Source organism: Ostrinia nubilalis, chromosome 16, assembly GCF_963855985.1.
Source record: "Ostrinia nubilalis chromosome 16, ilOstNubi1.1, whole genome shotgun sequence".
Classification (NCBI taxonomy): Eukaryota; Metazoa; Arthropoda; class Insecta; order Lepidoptera; family Crambidae; genus Ostrinia; species Ostrinia nubilalis.
The window spans coordinates 5,702,195-5,729,780 of record NC_087103.1 but is presented as its reverse complement, the minus strand read 5'-3'; the positions used below and the strand labels follow the sequence as shown (position 1 = coordinate 5,729,780).

The window sequence follows — 27,586 nt, the reverse complement described above, 5'->3', positions numbered from 1 at the left end:
CACTGTAGGCTGTTAAAAGGACTATTATGTGTTGTCCATTAACATCAATAGCAGTTTATTTGTCCACAAGTACTACTCTTATTTGCTTTAAGCTGAACATGAATGTGAATGTGATATTCTATTACACTTTTCCCCAAGCCTGTTTTTAGTTGTTCATGGTGGTTCTGTACATGATGCAGAGGAAAATATTATGCCTGAACCTGAAAGTTCCCTTCAAAATATACAGATATCAGAGTGTGATGATTGCAGTTCTAGTGATAGTGAATACAATTTTGATTTGGACAATTATTTATTTAACCTTTCGCAAAAAAATAAGAACATGGGCTATTGAAAATCGTATTCCTCATTCCGCTTTGAATAAATTGTCAGGCATAATAAACGAATTTAAACCAGGAACACTACCGTCTGATGCTTTAGGTATTCATACTTGACTATTAGTAGTTGGGCTAGGCGATTTAACGGACATTAATATTTTTTATTGCGGATCTCTAAAATTTCAGTATTTGAAAGAATTAAAGATACACAATTGACCTGAACTAGGTACATCTTAAAGCTGTACATAAGTTCACATTAGAATAAATTTATAGACATTAGCGCTGTAGTGGTACAAATGTGGAACTTCATATAGATAACAGCATTCTAACAGAACACATGTGAACCTAATATACGCTCACCGCATTAAATCGGAGTTATAACAGTTCACATAGCCGTATTTCATTTCCACCATTTTGTTCTACATAACCTAAAATATTTACCAAATAAATCTCCAAAATTAATGCAGATTTATTACAAAATTTGCAGATAGAGCGATTGAGTTTTGGTTTCATGTTATAATTAATTACCGTAATATAATTATAATGCCAATACAATATCAAAAACTGAAAATTGTAGATTTCCTCTCAGCCAGATTTAAATATTTTAAAATGAATATCGCGTTTTTACAGAGGCGCGTAAATATTTTAGCTGTAAATATGTATACATTTCACGATAAAGTTGCATTCCCAATGGCATTAACATTATTAAGTATTTAAAACCCGTGTTATTATTTGCATAAATGATTATCCGCCCGAGTTGTTTCCCTCTTGGCACTCACGTACAAATACCAAACTAATATTAAAATGTGGAAATAATTTAGGACACACGTGAACTTTATGTAGCATTGGAGTACTTTTGTCGGACTTTATAACTTTGAAAGCTGTGCATTTAGCCACTTGTTACTCTTTATTACACTCACGTACGTTGTATGGTTCACAATGCGTCCCATATAGTGCCGTAAGTCAGCCTTAAGTCCGATGTTACTACTTAAACTGCTATTATAATGCTATTATACTGCTAATGTACAGCCATAGTGAACTTAAGGCTGTCTAATTTGTGCCCAAACTGGTTCTATAAAAGCATTATAGCAAGCTATACAGCTCGTATACAGCTGACATACACAGCTTGTGGAGTACATGTGAACGACTAGTCTACTCTTAAATGGAGTAAAATGTTACTTGGGTATGGATCTTTTGAAGATTATTTCTCTTGTCATCTTCTTATCTTCTAATCTAAATAATCAATCGGACGAAAGTGTCGAGGCGATAATTTATTTGGAAACCTGTTATTCGTAACGCCCATCGAAAAGGGTTTTTCAATAATTCAGCTTTAAGCACGAAATATGTACAGGCGCGTAGCTCGTAAAATGGAGCGAAATTATTTCCACAATGCTACAAAATCTCTTTGAATTTGCAAAAGTTTATTTTCTTTTCAGCTTTTTATTGTGCAATCGATTTAACGTTCATTTCATCATATTGTGAACCTTCGATTTAATTTCGTCATTTGTTCATACTTAAATGTTTGTTGATTGCTCAATTGATTTTGCTCGACTTTGGCACCACTTGGCAATCGAACCTAGGACTATTGAGTCTAAATTTTCAACACCTGATCTAAAATTACTTAATTAGAAAAGAGCACTCGAAATACCAAATATCGCTATGGAATAAATATCAAGTCGTTATACTTAATTAATTTTGAAGTATGTATTGAAAATAAGGCTGATTTTCACCATCTAACTTTAACCGTAACTATTACGATAACTGGTGTTTTTTGTACAGAGTTTGAGATTTTTGACGTTTGTTAAAGTTAAACTCACTTTATTGCAATCCAGCCCTAAATTTTCATGTCTTAATGACGGTATAAAATCAGATAGAATAGATAATATCGTAACGAATTGAACGCTTTTGTAGTTATTTAAAACAGTTTGCTTGTATTCACCAAGATAAATCTTTGAGACGTGTCGGCCATCTCATTACCGGAATGGCCTGTTTGTATAAAATCTGGGATCGCCCTCCGCCCTCCCTCAAGATTATCTTGAAAGATGTTCGCTGATTCTGTTTAATTTTATTCGCAATCGGAATACATTTCGCCGAAAATATTGTTTAATTTTTTGGGATTCTCTTTTCAAATACCTGGCGTTTAAAATTTAATTCTTTGATTATTTTTCTTTTTTCTCTTTTTGTGTTTGGACAGCATTCGTTTTATGAAACGTGTGGCCTGTCATTCCATTAATTTTTTGGTTATTTTAACCAAAATCTTCATAATTTGTCCTTTATTGCCAAGGATCGTGAACATTCCGTGAAATGAAACACGAGTCTCTTTGTGTTCACACAATTGTTAGCAAATGTATGTGCAGTTTATTATGTGTGATGATGCTATATATTTACCTGTGTCCTCGTACTAATACAAGTTTGTGATAGATATGTATAAGCCAGATATTGAATGGATTGTCTCAAAGTTTATGTACCTAATAGTGTTTTTGTTATAGAAATACGAAAACAGCTAAAGGAATATTACTTCCATATCCAATCTCAGATTTCCGTAAAAATACTCACGTAGGTGTAATCTAAATGTAAGTGAGAGTGCTTACAAGGTTAAACCAAAAAGCTATGTTTCTGGAATTAGCCTTATACTGAATCGAACCCAGCATATAAAACAAAACGTATGAAGTCCATCAATCAAGTAATGGGGGAGAAACCGCCGCTAATGTTGTTTATAAAAGAACAAAAGGTTCAGAAAGGCCTTAATAGTCGCAAATCTTGAAAGGGCGTCCTTTTATTAAGGCACATTAGTATTGAAGGATGGCCTAAAGGCAGAAATGGCAGTGATATCATAAAGGTTTAAATAATACAAGGGACTTCACTCCGAATAATTTTACTAAACTAATACACTTTTCTGATCCTTTGGCACACTTCGCGACATGTCGTTTGCTCTCAGTTTTGTTGCGAAAATTAAATATCTATTTGTTAATTGTGGAAATGTCACGTTGCGCCCACTTTGCGCTAACGTCGCGCCCACGTCGCACCCACGTCGCATCGCAGTCAACGGAATTAGAGAGTTGCAATGGTTAAATGCTATTGCATGCCTATGACAAAAAAAATATTTCAACTTATTTAAAAATAGATAAATCATAGTAATTCTAATAGTTACAAGAAATCTAAGCTACTAAAATATTTGCAAGTACTAATAGTTTCAGTTAAAAGTTAGATGAATACAAGGCAAGTTATGTTTTTATTCTAATGTTGTTTAATAATCTATACTAATATTATAAAGATGTAAAGATAAAGATAAACTAAAGTTTGTGTGTTTGTATATTTGTTAAATTGTAAGGGGTAATCTCGGGATCTACTGAACCGATTTTAAAAATTCTTTCACCAATAGAATGCCACATTATTGCCGAGTGTCATGAGTTATATAAAAAACCGAAAAATTCCACGCGGGCGAAGCCGCGGGCGGAAAGCTAGTCATTAATATAACGGTTTTCCTTAGTTATTTTATTTGGCAAAATGTATAAGGCCGACGTTCTCGCATTCCAGCGTGTGGTGAGTCCATAGCTGGGCACCGTTAATCAAATATTTAACTTCGTTAATCGTTAAACCGTTAATAAAAAAATTAACTTCGTTAAACGTTAAAACGTTACTTTTAGCATGATTTAACGCAAGTTAACGTTAATCGTTAATCCGTTAACCCATTATAATAAAACGAAAAAAATATTTGTATGCAAGGTTCAAATAATTTCAAAAGCTTGTATCGCGCATGGAATTTATTCCTCTTTTTAGCCAGACAGTTTTGACAGTTCCAACTCCTTGCCAGACAGTTTTTTAGGATAGCTGCGAAAGCCACAATGAACCAAACTTCATAATCCACCAACATTCAAACCTATATTGGGAGCATACGCTGACAAACTTTCAGAGTTTATAAAGTGACGTTGGTCTGGCGTTCACCAATACAATTTAGCACCAATGTGCTCGAAAAGACAAATCCAACAAACCCAAACTCGATAAGTTTCCACCGTTTCGTTTAGGAATTCCTATGGCCACCTCCTGACTCCATCATCAGGACCCTGGAGATCATCTAGTACTAAAGTGCTCGAAAAGACAAATCCAACGAATCCAAATTCGATGCGATTCCAAATCCAATTACCAAATTTCAGCTCAATCGGTTGAGGAGAACTGGTCATAAATTCAGTTGCAAGATTTGTCCCACACATACTAACAAGTGAAGTCAATATAAGCAGGCCTGTTCATCTCCGCGAGTTTACTTCGAGAACAAAAAAAGCACGATGGCCCCCTACAGGATTACTATTCGACAAGGCCTCACATCACATACGAGCAAGCATTGACTCACGCACGCGTATTCTTGTGTATGATGGAAAAAAATTAAAGAAAATGGTGCACTAAATACTGTGTAGTATTTAACTGTCTAAATAATAATAAAAACACAGAATGTACTTTTTAGGGTTCCGTAGCTGAAATGGCAAAAAACGAAACCCTTATAGATTCGTCATGTCTGTCTGTCTGTCCGTCCGTCCGTCTGTCCGTCCGTATGTCACAGCCATTTTTTTCCGAAACTATAAGAGCTATACTGTTGAAACTTGGTAAGTAGATGTATTCTGTGAACCGCATTAAGATTTTGATGCAAAAATAAAAAAAATATAATAAGTATTGGGGGCTCCCCATACTTTGAACTGAAACTAAAAAATTTTTTTTTCGTCAAACACATACGTGTGGGGTATCTACGGATAGGTCTTCAAAAATGATATCGAGGTTTCTAAAATACTTTTTTTCTAAACCGAATAGTTTGCGTGACAGACGCTTCCAAAGTGGAAAAAAGTTGGTCCCCCCCCCCCCCTCTAACTTCTAAAATTAATAAGAAAATGAAAAATCTAAAAAAAACATATGATGTACATTACTATAAAAACTACCAACGAAAATTGTTTTGAACGAGATCTAGTAAGTAGTTTTTTTTTAATACCTCGTAAATCGTAAACCGCTTATTACCGCGTAATCTTTCATACTAATAACTTAAATAGAAAATAATAATTTTAATTTCATAAATCAATGGTACGGAACCCTCGGTGCGCGAGTCCGACTCGCACTTGGCCGGTTCTTAAGTTGCCTGAAGACTTGAAGACATTGAGAGGTAATTATGTGGTTAATATTATTCATGATAACTCATGCTTAATCATGTATTTCCTCCGCCATTTTCTGCTGTTTGGCACCTCACGTCACACATAATTTTACCGAAGTCAGCTTGTGTGTGTGCTTGACTCTTGAGAGAAGCTAAATTACACCATATTGTTAATGACATTGAGCATACATTTTTTTAAATACCCTAGCGAAGTAAACCTTCTGTATGTAGTACCACAGAATAATAATAAGTACTAAGTACGTACAGAAGTTTTACTTCGAGAAGGTATTTAAAAAAATGTATGCTCAATGTCATTAACAATATGGTGTAATTTAGCCTGTCTCAAGAGTCAAGCACCATTTTGTTGCAAACGTCAGTGATCGGCACTGCGCCGAAGCTATAGGGCTGACTTCGGTAAAATGATGTGACGTGAGGTGCCAAACTGCGGAAAATGGCGGAGGAAATACATGATTTAGCATGAATTATCATGAATAATATTAACTACTTATTTACCTCTCAGTGTCTTGAGGCAACTTAAAAAAGTACATTCTGTGTTTTTATTATTATTTAGGCAGTTAAATACTGCACAGTATTTAGTACACCATTTTCTTTATTTTCTTCCATCATACACAAGAATATGCGTGCGTGAGTCAATGTTCGCTCGTATGTGAGGCCTTGTCGAATAGTATCCTGTAGGTGGGCCATCGTGCGTGTTTTGTTTTCGATGTAAACTCGCGGAGATGAACAGGCCTGGTAGTACCTACTTATTATTGTTCTGTGATATAAGCTTGTAAATAAATAAATAAAATAGCATTTTTTATATCGTTTCTTTCTGGTTACAAAAACTGGTGTTTTGGGTTCTGGAAGTTCTGGAAGCCCGAACGTACTTGTCAGAACGCGTTTTTCTAGTGCCTGCTGTATCTTTTTGGTAAATAATAGGTACTGGATTAACGATTAACGGACTTAGGATAATTTAACGGAAGTTAACGAGTCCGTTAACATTTTTTAAAGTTAACTTAAAAGTTAATCCGTTAATAGAAATGTTAACTTCGTTAATTAACGATTAACGGATTAACGAGTTAATGCCCAGCTATGGGTGAGTCCATGTTCTGGCCACTAAAATGCTTCCTCTTTTGCGCCAGTGTTTGTTCAGGCATTTAGTCTACACGCAATTAAATATTTCAAAGCTGAATCGGATGAAACTGAAATACAGGGCGTGGCAAATTGTTTAAATAATGAATTTTGTATAGTTTTTTTAAAACTATGTATCTTAAAATTGAACAAAAAAATATACAAAGAACTACCTAGTTTGTAGACAAGCGGCTATGTGTGTATGTAGTTGTAAATTAAATAATAAAATGTGGTCTCTAAATATTACATTTAAAACTAAGTTATTTTAACATTATCATCAATCTAATTGTTTCTGAAAAGCTTTCTTCCCTACTCATATTTATAGCAGTTATTTTAAACAAGTAAGTGGGGTCTAAGCACGTATTTAAATACGAAAAAGCTGAGTGCTATTTCACGTAGCAGTGTGAGTTTGTTATTTTCACATATTATTATCCTACCCGCAAAATGTCCGAGGATATTTAACATTTCAGCCCCTATTTATCCTGACTTTGTACCGAAAGGGCGAATCTGCATACCTTGCTGGCTCACCCTTTGAGCTGGCTTTTTTGCGGTAATTTTTACGGGTATGTCGTAGTAAGCTTATATTTAAAATTTTGCTGTCGAGTACTTTTTGTTTTGTACAGTCTACCGCACATAAAATCTATAGACTGTAGGTAATAGGTACTTTGTTATTAAAATCGCAACTATTACTACCCGTTCGCGCTAAGTTTGCCGGTCCGTGGAATGCGCGTCCCCTCCCTCAACCGCGATTTAACGCAATTAGTTAGTGATTAAACGCAATTGATGTGTCTTATTTTACGCAAATACACTATTTTTATCAATATTATTAAATAAAAAATATTTTAAATATAGTTTGTTATAGTTATAGACGCTTTCCCTTCGAGTGACGTCATATCGCCAGCGGCAAACTTAAAGCGAACGGATAGTACTTACCATTATAAGGTGCAATAGAAAGTGTTCAGCTTGATGCATTCTAGCAAACTATTGTTACCTTTCGTTCACACTAATATTTATGTGAAACTCAATCATTGAAGGTTGTCTCGAGGGATAACTTAACTATTAAAATTAACCATCTTAGAACCTGCGACGAATTTAATTTCAAGATCTGAGAAGTCCAATATTTCCAATTGTGGAAGACATAATTTATCCTAAAAAAATGTAAATATTCACTAAGAATAAAGTAGAAAATATGATATAAATAAAACAGATCTTTCACGTGAGTTGTTGCAAACTGTCTGCCAGTAATAGGCGTGGGCAAATTGCCTGTGAGCACGGAAGTTTTTTCCTGTTGCGACAACAATAAGTACAGATATAATAATAACAAATATAAATAAAGAAAAATTTTTAGGATGGAGATTTTACTAGACGGAGAAGAATATAATACCTACTAGGTAATCTAATCACTTACCATCAGGTGATCCATCTGTTCGTTTGCCTCCTTTCACATAAAAAAGGTAAGTTTTATCACCATGAGACAAAACTAGAAAATGGTGTTAGTGAATTTACATTCTAAAAGGTTTTGATTTAAACACGCATGACAAATACTTTTTGTGTTAAATCGAAATCCACTCAGACAAATCCACTGGGACAATCGAGTTTAAGTCAAAGAGAAACATAATTCACTTTGCAATTCGTTGAAAACATTATATTTTAATGTTCTCTTATAAACAGAACAAAAGTTGGGCATTTGCTCAAATAAATAAGATTAACAAAATCTGCAAGTTCGCTTGATGGAGTCAGAAACTTTGAGTTATCTTGAACTGTGTGTTCAATGTGGTCTAAATACAAGCGTTTCTGAAACAGCTTTGTGCAATATAATATTTTAGAATCTATGGTAAAATAGAGACACCATAAATAGAAGCACTGCTAAATAGCGATTAAACTCAATTATTTTTTTTGGTACTTCAAAGTTATTATAATTTATGTTTTTCTTTTTAGAGCGGCTTAAATTACATTTTCAAATCAATCATTTATTGTAAGTATACCTAGCGTTTAAATCCTTATTACTTAGTTGTAACCTAATTAATCTTAAAAACCTGAACACTTTTCTAAAAGAATAATTACCCTTTATTTTACGTCAAACTAAATTGAATGTCAGTTTAATGACCTGTGTAACAGCTGTATCTTCATTAAGCAGAAGTTAGTCAACTCGCTAATCACCTGTAACCTGGGCCGTTATAAGTTTAAAGTTTTTGTCGCCGCCCAACTTGCGCAGGTTGGGCAGATAAGCCGCCCTCGGGAGTTATAAATTGATATAGATTGCGCGTCCGTCCACCCTTTGTACCCTCATAAATACCTGTTGATATAGTGCTGGATTGGAGAAGTGTCATGGTTTCTTCAACCTGCGTCTTGTAGTGACGACATATGTATATTGTGAGAATAAAGACATTTATATGTATTCAGTTTTCTGTCAAAAAAGTTCTTATGCCGATAGGTATGAAAAAATGTTCTGTGTGCTTACCATGAGTTTACATTAGGTGTGCTCGCTAGCGAGTACGTCAAAAAATATTTATGAAGATTTTAGTTCCTAAAAGTTGCGCTAGGGGCGCTGTACACTCTGTCATACATTTAATGTCATTTTTTTACGCAGTCGCTAGCGAGCACACGTAACGTAAACTTATGGTAAGCACACTGAAACTAAGAATTTCAATTACATTAGAGATAGGTACATTGAAATTGGTAATCAACTACGTTTTAAATGAATTCATTTAAATGAGTTACTATAATATATTTAATTAAGAATAAACCAACCACCATTATACTTGTACAATACTGAATAGATTGCATCAAGGTTTGAATTGAAAATTGATTTGATTTACAAATTACTAATAGAGTATTTTTTTGTTTCAGTAAAAAAAGCGCGCTATGTTGGTATACAAGGTAAGCATTTTTACAAAAACTTATATGTTTTTATTATCTAAAACTTGAGTTTATCTTATCTAATTATAGGACCAATGACATTATTATCTTTGACCCTAAAGAATGAAATTGACGTTTTGACACAATTTCCCATACACGAACTGTCAAAACGCCAAACTTATTCTACAGATAAAAGTTATCTGGTGATTGAAAAGTCGCCCCTAAGGTAACTTTACCATACTCTCTTTGTAACGTAAATTCACACAAAAACAGACCTCTCCAAAGACGCCTATGTGCAGCCTTTCAAGTAATTTTCCACTTTAAATCTAGTTGCTAAGGCTCGTTTTCATTTGCAGCAACACAATTCAACACATACGTGACACTCAAACTACAGAATGTCAAGTCGACGACGGTGACAGTGAAGGGCCCGACACCATGCTGGGAGCAAGACTTCCTTTTGTGAGTATAACTTGTCTAACTTTAGTTAGTTTTCCGCATGAAATTACGTAGTTTCAGGCGGCCAGTTTGGTCGATGTTTTATACATATACGTTCCGGGACCTTACTGGTTTAGATCGGTTTTGTATTCGTTCGGGTGAAAGGTTTGGATTCGAATCCCACTGGGGGTAAATATTAATGTGATGTGCATGAGCATTTGTATAATGTATATGGTTATTGTAAATATGTAGATGGATGCGTATCTATTTAAGTAAATTAATCCATATCTGGTTGCTATAATTCTCCTAGGGTTTGGTTAATTGATCTGGAAGTTGTAAGTACCTAACCATGAATAGGATTGATTTGATACTTTAGTCCTTTTATGTGTAGCACATTAAATTAGGTATTTCTATTTACCTTTATGTTTTCAAAACACTTCTTTAAAGGTTATCATTCAGTTAGTTAAGATTATTATTAACTTATTCCTTCATTCTTCTAATTAGTTACTAAGTAATTAATTATTTACTGTCGTGACAGTGCTATAACTTCTAGCATTATATTATTTTGAAACCAAAAGTTAACAATAGTAGCAATGTATAAATATCTTAACAAAATCAGCAGCTACGTCCGTACCACGCTACGGCAAGGCATATCATTAATTATAACGAATGGAACTGCCGGCGCCCAGGTATTATAATTGTGGTATTTCAGCCGGTGTAGTGCCAATTATATTATTATCTAGTGCATAATTACAGTAATAAGTATAAGAAACATTGTTGATGGCTGATTTGATCTTAAACGAACAATACGATAACGTTAGTCGTTCTGGGAGTCATCCTGTAACATTCTCTTGACTGTAACAAGGAAGAAAGGAGAATACGAACCATTGTTTCTATTAAATGCTACTCTCCCTAGCAAGTATAGATTGTCCCAAACTTCAGTCCCAGAATTCAAAGCTTGAAAGAATTTTTAATTGTGCCCACAGAATGGGTCGGCCAAAGTTTATACTTATTTATCTCTCTCGGATCAAAAAACCACAAGTCGTTCGTTCGTTTCAGCTCAATGACGTCCACTGCTGGACAAAGGCCTCCCCCAAGGATTTCCACAAAGACCGGTCCTGCGCCGCCCGCATCCAAAAGTCGACATTATGTAAAAAGGAGGATAAATATGTATTCGCATACCACTAATAGGTGAAGAAGATAGACATTACACATTAGTGTATATCACACATAACTGACAAGCAGCAGGATTTTCAAATGACACAGTATAAAGTTTATTTAAAGTTCCCGGAAAACTCGTATTAAAAAACCGCGTCCATGTTTGCTCTTAAATTAATAGCCACACTCGTTGCCCTCCCCGCCCCAGCGCTTCAGTGAAATAAGTGACACTCATCCACAAATAAATAGGGGGCATGACATTGATCATTTTCATAATCTGTCGGGAACGGCGGCAAATTGTTAAATAAACTGCGGTTAACGCGGTGGGCGTAGGGCTGCCAGGTGTCCGGCTTTGGCCGGGCATGTTTGGCTTTTAGGGACATGTCCGGCCAAATATTCTCTCATCCGGCCTGTCCGGCTTTTGTTAGGCTTTTTATGTGGCTGCAGGGCCTTATTTGCTAATATACCTAATGTAGGATTAACTCATAAAGAAATTTAGCAATTGCTTAGGGCATCACGCACCAAAAAGAATACAATATAATTTGCTATCACATAAAACTTTTTTTTGGAATAAACGACGGTGTGTACGCCACCAATGTCCGGTTTTAGGGTAAATGTCCGGCTTTTGTGTTTTTGGACCTGGCAACCCTAGGTGGGCGTGACCTCTGGCGTTTACGATCGTAGAGTTTGTGCTGGTAGAGAACAACGTACTATGTCCAGATTGTTTAATGAAATCAAACATTTTTAAAAAGAGAGATTGACGCCTGTATTCACAAACATTACTGTGAGGTCTCACAGGAGCGTGGACGCACAGGGTCACACACGAACCAATCACAGAGGTCTATTCAACGCTGTGCGTTCGATTGGCTGCTTCACTTAAGCAAGCATCGTTTGTAAATACGGATGTGAATGACGACTTCCTTTATGATGTAGAGTCAGTAATAAGTCGTCTCAATATTATTCATAGTAGGTTATGTCTGTGTCCGACGAATTATTTATTTACTGAATTATTTTAAGTGCCTACTTTGTTTTAGTACTATTCTATCCGTCAATAGCGTCGATATCGGTCTGTCGAACCTGTCACTTGTAATTGAAAAGAAAGAATCATTTTTTATTCGTTTAGTAGAAGAAATACCTAGCTATAATATTTTTCTGTTAAAAAAACAGTGTGTTATGAATACAGTATTCATATTCAGTAATAGGTGGGTATCGGGATATTCCCACGTCTCGTTCCCACCGCTGCAACTCCTGTGTAGCCAGGATCTACAGTTTGATCTCTAATATATGGGTATGTTAAAAGTTAATACCATGTAATGTATGGTGAAAGTATTAAAATACATTATAACCAATCACAAACTTATTGATATAATTATGTGCCATGGTAGAGACCGTATGAATGAGACGAGAGTTGTTGTTAGTCTCTGTTATTAGTCTGTTTATTAACGTGAATTTATACGATATAGATTAAAGGTTAATGACGTTACAGCCTCAACACTATACGTGATAAATGTGCTGACACTGTGAACGTGATCAAGATAAGATATGCAGAGATTAAGTATTGTGCATATCGGCACAATATAAGTTGACTTGTAAGTAAGCTTCACTTGTAATCCAGTAATGGGCATCGCACAATTCGATAACTCATCGTACAATCAGAGCATAAAATATATTTTTTCGCGCAGGTGCCCCTTTTCCCCTTCATTCAGCCGTATTCAGAATTGCCCTTTATTGTAGCATGTGGGCGTTCTCTCACTTATAATTTCAGTGCTTTTATATAGCTGTCATAGGAATTGTTGTGCATTGAACTTTTCCATCCGTCCTACTTTCAAGTGTCCACGACGGATGGTGAGAGCTATGCCATTTGCTGGAAACAAGTTTCTGTTAAATAAATACCTAAGTATTATAATGTACTCGTATTTCCTTTCTATTCGATCAATATACATGTACAGTGGGTTTGCAAGTACTTAGACAGTATAATATCATACATTTTGTAAGTAATAGTTACCATTATGAGGTCGTCGGTTCACCTTGTGGGTGGGTGGACGTCCTACGCTGCGCTTTCCGGTACCTCATGAAGGTAGCAGGAAGGCGCTGGATGTAAGCCGCCACCAACCGGCCATTGTGGAAATAATTAGGGGGGGCCTATGTTCAGCCGTCCGTCCTATGCCTGAAATGATGATGATGATGATGAAGTAATAGTTATAGCAGGGAACTAGAGTAAGTACTCGCAGGTGGTGTTTGGTATTTAACAACCAAGAGCAAAATTCATGTTGGATATAACTTTATAGATATCATTTTAATGAAATGTAATTTTCAATATACGATTATGTATGTGTATTACCTACAATTTACATACCTATTTTCAAAAAGTTTTTATATGGACTTCGACAAACGATATCCGAAAGCTTCTCTGCAGTTGTAGCTTTTCCAGAAAGCACAAATGTTTATAAAAAAAAAGCTTAGTATTTATTCTAAGTACCTTTATTAAATGAAATGAAGAGTTTTTGCTCTCGTATTTAATTCAGTCTGCTTCATTTAATGTTAGGGATTTTTCAAAATGTGTAGGTATTTCAGATTCTTATTTGCGAAAAAGATTCTCTTTTCTCCTCCTGTGAGTCTCTAAGTTTTTAAAATGTTTCCTTTAATGCTTTCTGGGGTATAATTTATACGAGTATTTCGCATTTCTTTCTGCGCAAGAAATAATATAAAATACTGCTGCTTTTTGCTTTATATCACCGAGTAGATTGCATAATGAGGCCATATCGATCTGCGATTTGCAGTTTTTATCAGATAGTATTATATCTACTGTAGTGCTTCGATAATGCCGCTGTTTGCGTTGTTGTGTTTAACAGCGTATTATCTAGGTGCATATTAAAAGCTTTTAAAGCTCTCTCTTCGACGTAAACAAATATTATCCTTAATGTGACATTGCTATGACTTATTTCTGTAAAACTCGTGTTATTTACTAGTGCCTTTTTTCTGTGATGCGGATTTCGACACGTGTGCGGATTTGGTCCGAATTCGGTGATTAGGGCTTATCATCATTATTTTAAATGTATATTATGTTTTTCCTATTAAGCACAAGCACGCAACTAGCAGCGTGATTATTAGGTATATACACACGCCACAGATTAGAGAGATCAGATCCGCACTGCTGAAATCCGCATCACAGAAAAAAGGCACTAAAGGCTTGTTTTAATACTTACCTATTTTCATTGGGATTTAAATAACACCTATAATGCTCCAGACCTAAACGAGGCGACGGGCAAACCAAATCCAAGATACTTTTACAAATAACGTTTGTAAGTTATTTTCTTAAAAGCAAGAGAAAAATAAATATTCAATGAGCGTTGGGGTTTTGATTTATGTCCAACTTCGTTTGTGTGGAATGCAAGATGAAGATTGATGATACCCTTAATTTAATTACATTTTAGAACAAACGAAACGTTCGTACTCTCATTAATGTTTAGTTTGTTTCAGACCCTTGTTGGTGAATCTCTACGATTCCATAGTTTATAAATAGTTTATGGATTACTTACTTAGTCCAAATTATTTTTAGCCCAGTGCCTTTGAAATGGCGTAAGTGTATGTCATTAAGGTTGGATTGTTCATTCTTTTTTTTAAAGTCCAATAAAGTTTTAAGATACCTAACGAATTTTTTTTTAAAGATTTATTAGCAATTTGTATTACCTATATAAAATGAAAAAAAAAAAATGTTGGGATTATCATAGTTCGCATCTTAGTCATGTCTTGCTGAGGTTAAATATAAAAAAAATGTTGCTATTCTTTAGGTTCTCTTGGATGAGTAATGACGAGTACGAGACGGCAAAGCTATTAGTAGATAAGCGCGAGATTGACTGGCTCATATAAGGCCCTAAAAACTGAGGAAAACTTACGCTATGTGGTATGAACTAATGATATAATGTTTACTTTTTTCGTGGACTGATTTACGACCTATATTCATTTGTTAGTCGGTATTTACATCTTTTGAAAGAGATATTAGACTACCCATTTATTTTTCTTGCACATAGTGCCAACGACATGGCACCAATGCTTAGCTTGATAGCATTGTTGCTTGTGCATAGTATGGTCCAGATTGGTTAGAAGTTATACGGGGTGTTTTCCAAATTAATTTAAATTTTTACTGGATATTACTCAACATCTATTGTACTTTAAGATGTGTTTGTAAACAGCTCATTTTAATACAGGTTCTGCAAAATCAAGATATAAAGATTTTTAAGTTGTAATAAGAATAAATTACTAGGTGTTCTTACGTATGAAAAGCGATTTAAGGATTCGTTAGTAAACCCATCCTTTATCCAACATCGGATGAATCCGATTCTGAGAACTATTTGTCTCCGGACTTAGAATTCACAAGCCGTGCGCATTAAGCCCGGTATAACGCCTTCGTAATAACGTTCACGTAGTTACGCCCTTCAAACACACTGACGTATCGTGTGACCAGAGAGGATGTATCTAATTTATAAATAAATACCTACTCTCTAGCACAACAGTTATTTGTTAAACCTCTTATATTACCAGTTTAATTATGCTTGTTATACAAACGCTCATATTATGTGTACGACAACCGTTCTCACGAATGCTAATACAATACATACAAGTTCTGCTATTTTAGGGCTTGGTATTATAAGTGTGACAATTTATTTATTTTTAGTGTAAAATTTTGTACGAACCCGTTTTACACCTTGTATAGGTAGGATTATTTTAAGACGCACACGGTAAACCAATTATGGTTCCATATAAAGATGCTAAATCCATTTTGTCTTGAGACGCTCAATGTAGCTCGTCTCGGCATAACGCGTAAGCAATATTAATCCAGAGTTGATCGAGGCCTGAAAGCCTGTAATCCAAAGTTTCAAATGTCTCCATCCTTCTCACGCAAAGCGAGAAGCACGCATGAGCCACAGTGACAGATAGAATCGAAACAGCGTTCTTGTGAACTGTATACCTATTGGGGTAGGCCGGTTGCGGTGCCGCCGTAACCGGGGTAAGCCGTTGTTATTTGTATTCAGATTAAGAGTATTTTCTACCGTAAATTCATTATTATGACAGATTCAGATTGCGTAGGTGTGTATAATGACAAAGTGGAAGAGTTAGGAAGGGTAACTGGAGAAAATGAAATAGTGTGAGTTGGGAAAATTTAAGATAATAGTGTAATCTAGTTCGGAAACTTTTTGTCATAAATATCATCAGCATGTCAACTCGAAATATTACTCTAAAATAGTGTAGGGAACAGAGGCGGCCAACTTGATTAGACCCAAGATTTACTGTGTGCTTACTGACGAAACCCTGCACGATCTAGGAATTATATGCTCTAATTATTATTATTATTATGAAAAAACGTAGAATGGTTTTTTACTAATGCCCCGAAAATTACTATTGTACGCTACGCGTTGATCAATTAAAGACTTATTTATTTAGGGGACATGTGAACTCTGGATGGCCTCATAAATTGTATAGTTCATAGAACGGTTTAAAATTTAGCCCGAGTCTAGGCTGCAATAAGCCGTCAAATAAATCCCTCAAAGTCACCGGGTGGAACAAAAAGTTGCATTAAACCAGTGGTTCCCAACCAGTGGTAAGCGGACCGCAGGCGCAGGTAGTTCGCAGGAATCAAGATATAGTCCGCGATCTATTTAAAATTTTCCAGGCGGTACATTTCCGCATATCATCATGAGAAATACTCAAATATTTAATATTATTCCTAGGATGACTGTTAAAATATTATTCATGTCACACACTTAGGCTGAGTTGCACCATCTTACTTTAATTTGGACAAACGTCACAAATCTGTTAAACTCCATACAAAAAACACCGGTTATCGTTATAGTTACGGTCAAAGTTAGGTGGTGCGACTCAGCCTTATTGATTTAAGTTCAACAGAATATTGCCATAATAACAATGTATTTCAGCTGTTAGAGGTAAGACCCAGTACCTCTGTGGTTTAGGATTCCGAGTAAAGCTAGCTTCCACCTTCGGCCTGATCATCATTTTCCATTAGGCAAGGTGCAGGCAAAGAACTTCCTCGTTGTAAATTAAAAAAAGTTTTTTAAGTTACAATAAAAAAATCATAGTGGTCCTTGGTCCAGAAAAGGTTGAGCGCCTCTGCATTAAACCCTCTTTGTTTCAACCCGCTAGAGCTCTTAAGTTAACAGCTTATCAATATTATTTAAGTGGCGTGGGTGGAATGACTTTATACAGGGTTTAAAGTTACTTCAGATAAAAGGTTTGAAATGCAATTATTTCTTTTTATCCATTAGACTTTGATATTGAGTTACTTTTTCTAAAAAACATTATTTTACAGTTAAGATATCTTCTATACTTTAATACTTAAAGCGAATTTTAAAGACGGCTTATAATACACAACGGAATATCAAAATAAGTAGAAAACAAGTAGTTAGTCATTAATCTACAAGAATTAGAAATCATCGTCGTAATTAACACAAACGATGAAATATTCTAATAAAATTAATCATACAAAATGCTATTCTAAGGTGTTTTTATCTCTGATCTCGCGTGGTAACATAATATACATACATACATATACATTTGATAAAAACAAAAACATAAAGCATTAAAATCATAAATTTTATTAAAGCAGTAACTCTAGCCTTTCCACGCAATTTCCACGTATTTCATGTTAGTAGCCAAATTGTTAGGAAAATAAAGTTGTTTATGTAAATTTTGAATCAGCCGCACATGAGAGAGCAATCCGCGTGAAATTGTTTTGAAAAACACGCGACAATTTGTAATATCCGGTGAATCGAGCGTAAGCCTTGTGCGTGAATACTTTCGGGTTTCACAATTTTGTTTTTCATTAAATCGGTATTTTTATCAAAGGTATCGTAGTGAAAAAACGATGAGCATACTAATTTTGCAATTTAAAATGCTTGTAGCTAAGAAAATGCTAGCTTTATTAGCAAACACAATGATATCAAAACCGGTGGCGCTTCTTATCAGCACTTGCCAAATGCATGTCTCGGTGCGGATAGGGCAAAAGGATTATGAGAGTATGAGGCTCTTTAAAAGCAAAATCAGACGATTTGCAGGTACTTACTTATTGAAATAAGTCCAAACAAATTAAGATTGATTTTAATGAACTAGGAGCCCTTGGTGACTTAGTCAAAGTGAGTAAGTACAACACGACGTGCCCATTGACACACGAATTGAAATTACGAAAATAAGGAAAACATAATTATCGCTTAATTCCAAACTTTTTACAAGAATTTTCATTCTCCTTACTTATCGTATGCTTCATCTAATTTGACTACGGCGTAGTGAATTTTAAAAGAAAAACATTCATCCTCCGGTGCTTGGGAAAATATTTGTTTGTTGTGATAACTTTCAGTGGAGGCAGTGGGAGCGCCGCATCGGAACTTGACTCACCTTCGTGGGAAAACATGGTTGCTCATTAGAATAATATTTTGCCGAGTTAATAGCCAAGGCTGCTATCAAAACACCACAGTAAATAGTTAATCACCTCAGGTTTTTATCCGTGTCGGTAAATATTGGATTTTATTTTTTATTTTTACCGACAGTTTTCTAAAAGGGATATGTGGGTGGGCTGATGGATTGACAGTCGCCATTTTCCTCGTTCGATTTAAAACTGGAGTATAGCAAACATCTATTTACATTATCTATGGACAGATCCATATTGTATTGTAAACCACACACCATTAAGATCCTGTGGGAACGGAACAAAATAAAACAAACTATACACAACATACATTGCATAGTACTCTACATAGAGAATTACCATATATTTTTTTAAATGATGTAGATTTTAGTGAAAAAAAGAACTTGTCAATGTTTACTGTACTGTACATACAGTATGAAACTAAATATTTTATAATTATTTTTAGTTTGCCCAAGCATTGTTAGCCAGCAGTGAACTGTGCGGCTTATTATTAATTTTGATGTAACAGCGCGACTATTGTACAGTCAACAAAACATGACACATACATTTTGTTGCGAAATAGTACTTATCACCACGACATAAGTGACTTGTAATTTCGCTTAATATGCGGCCTGTACATAGCTGGCGTGAAGGGCCGCGCGTTATAGTTTGGCATCACGCCAGCTCTAGGTGTAGTTGCAATAATGACCGAGTGACCGTGCTGATGTGACAAACTATAACCTAGCTTGAGTAGAATGTATGCGAATAGTGCAGAGTTATCATTGACAAGGGTGAAGGGGAATTGTAGGCATAGGGTGATAATGACTATGATGGGCTTACTATGCAGTACCTTTTGGCTTGCAGATCTAGCCATTAAAATACTTATGTCGATAGCTACGGGGGTGCAGTGTATATACCTAACGGACAGTGATTTTCTGGCAAAAGGTGTTTAAGGTTAAATTCATTGGTTCAAAAGACATAAGGGACTCTTAATAAAACCAAAGCTCGCTTTTTTCCGCGGTACACCATTGAAAGCTATACAGGATGACTGGTGTACTATAGTAGGCCGCGCGTGAATGCTAGTGATAATTACTACCTATCCGATGCGCGCTATTTATAAATAACACACGTGGATAATTACTTCGTTCATATAAAAATACGCACACACAGTTAACTGCAAAGTTAACAAGTCATTACCATGCAGTGTAACCGTATAGTAAAAGTGAATCTCTCACATATTTAGGAATAGAAAAGTCCTATCTTGGAACATTCACGGAACAGCACTAGTTTCAACATTATTCTTGAAAATAAATTGAATTGGATGTCATACAAATGTTCAAGCGTGTCGCGTCCAATGGCTTGTTCGTAAAATAAAGGGCAACACGGTTAGGGTTGCCAGGTCCAAAAACACAAAAACTAGACTCGGTGCTTAATTTGGCCGGACATTTATTTAACTCTAAAAGCCGGACATGACTTTTTTAACCAACACCCAGAAGGTGGACCGACGACATCATAAAGGTGGCAGCAAGGCGCTGGACGCAGGCCGCTACCAACCGGGCAACATGGAAAGCATTGGGGGAGGCCTATGTTCAGCAGTGGACCTCCTATTGCTGAGACGATGATGACGATGAACTCTTTTAATAGCTAACATGCCTTGTCACTGGTGCAATTAGCAATTATCATCTTCAAATCGGCATGTGTGCTCGATATTATTCTATGGCTCAACTTTCGACTGGGCAGCCCACATAAAAAGCCTTAACAAAAGCCGGACAGGCCGGTCATGAGATTATTTGGCCAGACAAGTCCGTAAAAATCCAAACATGTCCGGCTGTAGCCGGACACCTGGCAACCCTAAACACGGTGTAAAACTACACAACAAATAAAGTAAGAACTACACATAATAAATTCGATCAACAGGACACGCTACCTAAGAGGGTTCCATGTTTCGGGCAAAGGTCGAACAATCAACTTAAGTTGTGCTCAATTAACTTAGTTACCCCATAAAGTATGGTCTGAGTAGGGCTGTTGCCATATGTACCTATTACACACTACATTATTGGCCGTTTGGTGTAGTTTGGTCGCGGGTACGATTCCCGCACAGACAAACATTTGTGTGTATGAACATAGTTGTTTGTTTTGGTCTGGGTGTTTTCTATCTATGTATGTATTTACAAAAAAAAAGTCAGTTGGCTATTATAGTAAGTTACCCATAGTATATACAAGTTTGACCGAGTTTGGGTTTGGGACTAAGGCGGTTATCACACTGCGCCGCGCTCCGCCGCGGACGCGTTGTCAGTGTGAAGTGCCGCGCGTGTTTTCTATACAAACTGAGGTACTTGCATACAATGATTAAATCTGTCGCCCCCGTGTGATAGCCGCCTAAAGATGCAATGTATAAATGGCTAAGGATATTTTTTTATTATTTTTTATTTATACCATATTTGTCGTTCAAAAAGGTACGTATACTGTAGAGTGAGATAAAGCATCCAATTCTACACAAAATGATAATAAAAAGTGAATTTAAATGTATACTTATACAATAATATTAATAAGAACTCTTATAATAATAATAAAAAATACAAATAAATTAAAAATATATTAAAATAGTTGAATGATAAATGCTCATCAACAGTTACAGTTCATTCATTCCATTATTCTGACAGATTTATAACGAGACCACCATCTTTATGGTCTGTATCGCGAAATTTATAAGTCGATCCAGTCCAATTTATTGTTCGTTTCGCTGGATGCTGACTGAAAATTGAAAACCAAAACGATAGCCGGCTATCTGTCTCTTACTCTCATGACAGCATTTCGGCGTGGCAGAAAGAGACGGGTAGAGTCGATATGCTAACGTTTTATGCGGACGTGCAATAAAACAAAGCGAGTGAGGATTTGTAATTTAAGCGTACACTTTATTCGCTTCTTACGTTATTGCGGCTTTGTAAGCACGATTTCAATCCTTAAAATCGACTTAAGTGTAACTTATGAGTAGTTATTTACTAAAAAAGCATCGTCTATATTCAAGTAACCGCATTTTTCAGGCTCAAGCAGAGATTTTACTATTAACGTAAACGGAAAATTACTAAGAAAACCGAATATTTTAAGACTTGTTTTACCTTCTTCAAAGCTATCATGTCATGAATTATTAATTGTTATGTTACACAGCCTACTCTTAATAAAATATTACCATAGCTATTCTGATAAAGAAAAATACGCGGAGCCTGTTTTTATTATGCCCAAAAATAATTGTTATTTTATTGACGAGAGCTAAAGGAAATTCCTCAAAATCTATTAATAAACAAGCTCTAAATTCTATTACGTTCACTTTCAGTTTGAAAACGAAATAATAATATTATCCTGCCACTTTAACCAAAAATATCCTGTCACGTTGTCGAAATACAATTTTATAACTTAGGGTAATAAAATAAAGCTTAAAACTCTTTGACCCGTCCATGACACTACAATCGGGCCACGCAGCAGTCAACGAAATCAGTTCCCCACATAAAACATATAGGCTCGTGAATGGAAAGATATAAAAATCCGGGAAGGTCCCCAGGGACATAAACAAAACACCCGCTTTGATATCGGAAACATTTAGTTCCCTTCCGCTGTGTGACTTATTCTGAAAACCGATCGAAAAATGGTGTCGATTGTTTTTGTTATTGTGACGCGTGATCACACGTAACTGTTTTTAAAATAAAATGTTAGTAAACGTTTTCGTAAATTTACTTACAATATAATACCTATAAAATGTTTGTAGATAGCATACAATTTCATTTATCGGCTGAAAACTGTGGCAAATAATTAAATTACAACTAACATTGTTCCCTTCCGCTGTATGACGTTTTTGCAACTACACTGAGTGAATTTTATGTTATTGAACATTAGCTCAAAATCTGGGCGACATTTTTTATCAAGAAGCTTAGACGATATTATAGTAGAAAAATCATAAAAGGTAGGCACTAGAAAAATAATAAAAGTAAGAAAACACTCGTTTTTCCGGAAAGAAGCTCCAATGGTTTTCATCGTAGTCTATCCCCTAACTATAGGCATACTTAAAAATGTTGTAAACATCGTTACTTGTGTACTCACTCTTTTTTTTGTCCACAGTGAAATTAACGACATCAACCTGGGCCTCTTGGTAGAGGTGTGGAACAAAGGAGTGATCTGGGACCGTGCCCTCGGGTACCACTACTTGCCTCTCACTTCAGTGGCTTACACCGAGGTAAGTCAGAGCAGGATAATAAAAAGAGGTCGAAGGAAAGATAAACAACACATATTTATTAATTTGAAAATATACTTGGTGGTTGCTCTTTGACTAGTACTTTGAAAAGGTGCTCAAAAAGCATTGGATTGGATTGGATTTCAATACTTCAACCGATTTATTGCTTGTGATTAATTTTCTTCTTGTTACGGGCTTAAAACACTGGGTACAACAACTTGCGTCTAGGACGTATACCAGAGTAAAAAATGCATGTTATAACAAACTAAGATTTCTTATCTGGTAGGTAGTCCTAGTCACTCTTTAAGACCTAGTGAATTTCTTTCAATAATCACAGTAGTTTAAAATGGTTTTACAAGAATTTTTCTAATCAATTGTACCCGTTTAGATACAGAGAGGCGTTTGACATGGCTCAATCAATAAATATCTACTGACCGCTTTAATTACCACCAAAAACACCGAAGTTCATGTCGTAGTTATTTTGCTCTTAAAGCCCAAACAAATATCATAAATACAATCTTAAAACACGCAGTCAGTCTAAGAGTAAGACAGGTGGTATTTAATTTGGTATATATGGGTAAAGCCACATGTAAATCTGTCTTTCGTAGACGTCTGCCTGATGCTGACATTTTGAGAGCCAATTTTACGCACTATGTCCTTTGGGTTTACATGGAATGTTCATTTCTACATCGAAAACTACTTACTAAAAGAAATTTCTCAAACGAACAATTCGTAAGAGTCTAGACTAGAAGTTAGTTCTTTTGTAAAAACTGTTTTGTTATTCACAAATAGTACGAAATCAATGAGCAGTAAGAAATCTTTTGGGAAAAATATTTTCAACACGTTTGATGTAGTGTACCTTCTGTGTATAACATTATACCTACATATGAATGCGAAAGAGTCATTCAGATGAAAAAAGATTGCAATATTAATATAAATCAATAACAATCTTTTCCACGTTTCTATCGAGTAGGATCTAAACTATTATGATGTGCTTATTACCATATTGTAAGCAGGCAGGAAATTTTTCCCTGTAATTTAAATTGGCCTGGGCCGTGTATCTTGCTTGTTAAAAGGTCTTCCCACGTGTAGCATTACAATAATAGGAACGTGTCGAGTACGTAACGATTTGTCAGAGAATCGAGACATTGATAAAGTATTCATATTTTATTGAAGTCCTAATAGAAATGGTATATAATGTAGATACAGGACAAAAAGCTAATACACAAGCCGCTCGTATATATACCAAACGGCATATCATATAATGTATAAACTACTGTATTTATTAGGATAAGTTGGAATAGCGATACCTATTCCTTCATACATAGAAGTATTAATTTGATAAGGCCATATGCGCTGTTGTACTAAGCAGTCTTTATGCTAGAATTGGACCGTATGCTAAGGGTTTTTATCATGGTCTGGATTTTGACCGTGTTTTTTTAATTAGTGGACAGTGAACTTGCTATATTTAGGTACTTCTGTGACCCCGCGTAGTCAAGTAGCGCTGAACAATGCTGCTTTAATTGACGCGCTCTCCACAGATTTTTTAATTATTCGTTTTCGTGTCAAATGGCCTAACGATTATGTTTAATTAGTTACGTAATCGGCAGATTAAAATTTAATAAAGTCGTTATAAAGATACAGATATGGGTATACTTCTGTTAGGTTAGATAGTAAGAAATGAAAGGGCTGTTTTCCGTCTCAGATCTCTACGAATCAAATAAAATAGTGTTATTAATGGTTAACGCATGATAACCGTATAGGGCAACAAGAAAATAGGCTAGATGACAATTATTTGTCCGTTAGAGCGATAATTAGAAAATATTAGACTCGTTTTTTTATTTTCTTTCATAATTAAATAATAACAGTGCTACATCGAGTTAAAAAGGCGCGTTACGTCACGCCTATGTAGATTTTTTACTTAGAAGTGACTTCACGCGACATTTCAACTCAATATACCTAATACTGTTATGATTCGATTATGAAAAAAAAATGAAAAAATACGTGTCCAACATTTTTTTATTATCTATATGACGGACTAAATAGAATTTCGATTACCCAGTCATAATCATCATCACAATTGGGCTGAGCTTGAAGCATGAAAAACTATGATTAATGAATAGAACTCGTATACTCACACACTACTACACAACCAGGCGATAGTAGGTTGTGAATTATTAAAGAAAGTTTTCCCCTATCGTATGTACAACCATGTCCGTCCAACCATGTTTTGTCATGTCTCCACATTGTTTCTCTTAAACATAATGCATTTATTGTTCATTTTCTCTACCACTAGCAACCACTCAGCCGGCACGAAATTGTGATTCTTTCTACAATTTCATCCCCAGTCTCTGGAGTAACATTGAAAGTAAATTGGAGTCCTAAGAAATAATACGCTTAGAGAGAAGCTTATTTCACAAGTATTTAAAATTTATAAGCTTTCAGTATTGAGTTTCATATTTAAAAACGATTCTTAAGAAGATTTTGATTATTAAAATGGAGAAGAATTTACTTAAGATCATTGTTATTGTTCGCTATAATAAATCTGTTGTAATATGGCCCCAATTAACAAATTTCCAATATTTTATGATTTGAGCTCTAGAGTTTATGCTTGTTTAAATACCTACCGTATTTAAGATGTGAGATGATCATTATTTCGTAATGAAGTCTTTGTTCTAATGAAGTTTAAGATTTTAAGCGGCATAATTGGTTCAATATTTGAACAATTTGTTTAGATGTTTTGAGCAATCCGTAGGTCAATTTTAACGTATTTTTGTGAATAGCCTTCACAAAAATACGTTTAGTTTACCAATAATACTTTTTAAAATACCTAAAGACAAAAAGCTGACACAATTACCTATGTTCGATAACTTTAAGTGCATGTCTGATTCAATTACTAAGACCTGTACCTTAATAGCAAGAATTAACTACAGTCCAAGAATTAATTTAAGAGCTAGGCTTCGTAGACAAAATAAAACAGCCAACCTAATTATTACATGGTACTTAACACGGAACACCTTATTCAAATACCTACCTACTTGAATCATAAAATAGTATCTCTTTGGCTGTACTAGATGTATGGAAGCAGGAAACATTGACTTTTTGGATGGATCCAGTTTAATCTGTAACCTATTATTGATACCGTCTGATAGAGCTCGTGAAGCACTATCAGGATCAGTAAACAGTTTTTCAATAGATTGTGTGGTTGAGAAATAATCGAGAGAAATCATTTATTTTTTCCTTCCTGAATAGAAAGAATTTACATTGATAAGTGACTTATGTTTGACCGCGTAGAGGCTTAGGCCTGCACTGAATCGTATCTCATATCTGTGCTCATATAGAAAGACTAGCGGCCGCCCGCGACTTCGTACGCGTGGATCCCGTTTTACCCCCTTAGGGGTGGAGATTCGTAAAATCCTTTCTTAGCGGATGCCTACGTCATAACATCTACCTGCATGACACATTTCAGCCCGATCCGTCTAGTGGTTTGGGCTGTGCGTTGATAGATCACTATGTCAGTCAGTCATTCAGTCATTCACCTTTGAGTTATATATTTAGAAATGTATGAATTAAAATTTACTTAAAAGTTGTTAAATAATAACATTTGTCCCTGATCAACTTTTGATGACAATAATGGCTCATAGTGCTTGAATAATACCGTTTAAATCCAAATCATACCTTTTATTTTTATTCAAAGTGAGCTGTCTGTTATTGCCAGGCTGTGTTTAAACCTATCATTACTCAGTACATCGGCAATTGATTCGATTATATCTGGAACATTAATGCGGGCTGCAGACGGGTAATGAAGTCTCCTGATTGATTGCCTCCTTTGAATGCCGGCAAATGTGCCGCGGAAAGGCAAACTGATTAATTGGTTGATTGTATTTGCTTAAAGTTGAGATATTTTAATAATTTATAGACGTAACTCACTGCGGCCGCCCGTCGCACAGTCGCGACAGCAACATAATTAAGCGCGAGCGATAAGGATGGGTAGGTTGAGGTCATTGGACAAAATTCTACGTACTCACGGACGAGGCTTTAGAGTAACGCATTTTCTCGAGCATTTCTGTGTAATGTAAAGTTCTTGCGAATGGTACAATACAGGTAAAAAGTACGACCTTTGGTTCGTGAAAGGGCGATAAACTAGAACATATCATAGAGCGACTCGTTGTTCTGTTACAAGTGAAATGAAACACTCTTGTAGGTTGTTCTAACTTGTATTTCAGCACCACTGATTTACACAATTCCGACATTATGACGTCATCTTAATAGTACCTCTTGCTTTGAACGCTCAAATCGAACTCACTGTCCAGCGGCATGCCAGCGATAAGGTAACTTCCCCTTCCATCAGTGAAAGTCGACCGGTTCAAAACGACTTATCGACGGCATGCTCCGGAACTAGTCAAATGCAATACTTATTTCATAATTAGCTGTTTTCTTAATTTTTAAAATACTAAAATGTATACAATAAAAATCTAAAATAATTAAATTAAATAATAAATATGAAATAATTGGATTTAATACAAAATAAATTCTAAAATCATTCTAATGTCTGCAAAATGCCTAGGAAGTAATCAAATAAAGTATTTTAATTTAATAATGGGTTTTTGGGTTCTTCTAAAATACAATACAAATACTAAAATTGTTGCAATAACTATTTAAAAGTAACCAATAATCGTATAAAATACAATATAAATTCTAAAATCATTACATTCGGCCATCCAACACCGTGATGCCTCCCGGCATTCACGTCTAATAAGGATTTATTCTAAAATCATTAATATTACTTTTCAAACAATATTACAATATGAAGCATATAATGTAGAATGAGAAACAATTCTATGACAACTTGTTAACAAGTGTTTTAACATTAATAATGCATTTTAGAAACTATTCTTCATATTAAACCAGTAACA

The 27,586-nt window shown here is 35.3% G+C and overlaps 1 protein-coding gene across 1 annotated transcript in view; it reads left to right on the top strand.

The window, feature by feature from the left end:
* The window catches only part of LOC135079523 (phorbol ester/diacylglycerol-binding protein unc-13-like), a 161,583-nt gene that overhangs the window by 65,867 nt on the left and 68,130 nt on the right, over positions 1-27,586 (top strand). Inside the window, exons 2-4 of the mRNA XM_063974177.1 lie at positions 9,427-9,456; positions 9,792-9,894; positions 22,559-22,673. Coding sequence (XP_063830247.1) covers positions 9,427-9,456; positions 9,792-9,894; positions 22,559-22,673 — 248 coding nt within the window. The remainder of the gene's footprint in view (positions 1-9,426; positions 9,457-9,791; positions 9,895-22,558; positions 22,674-27,586) is intronic.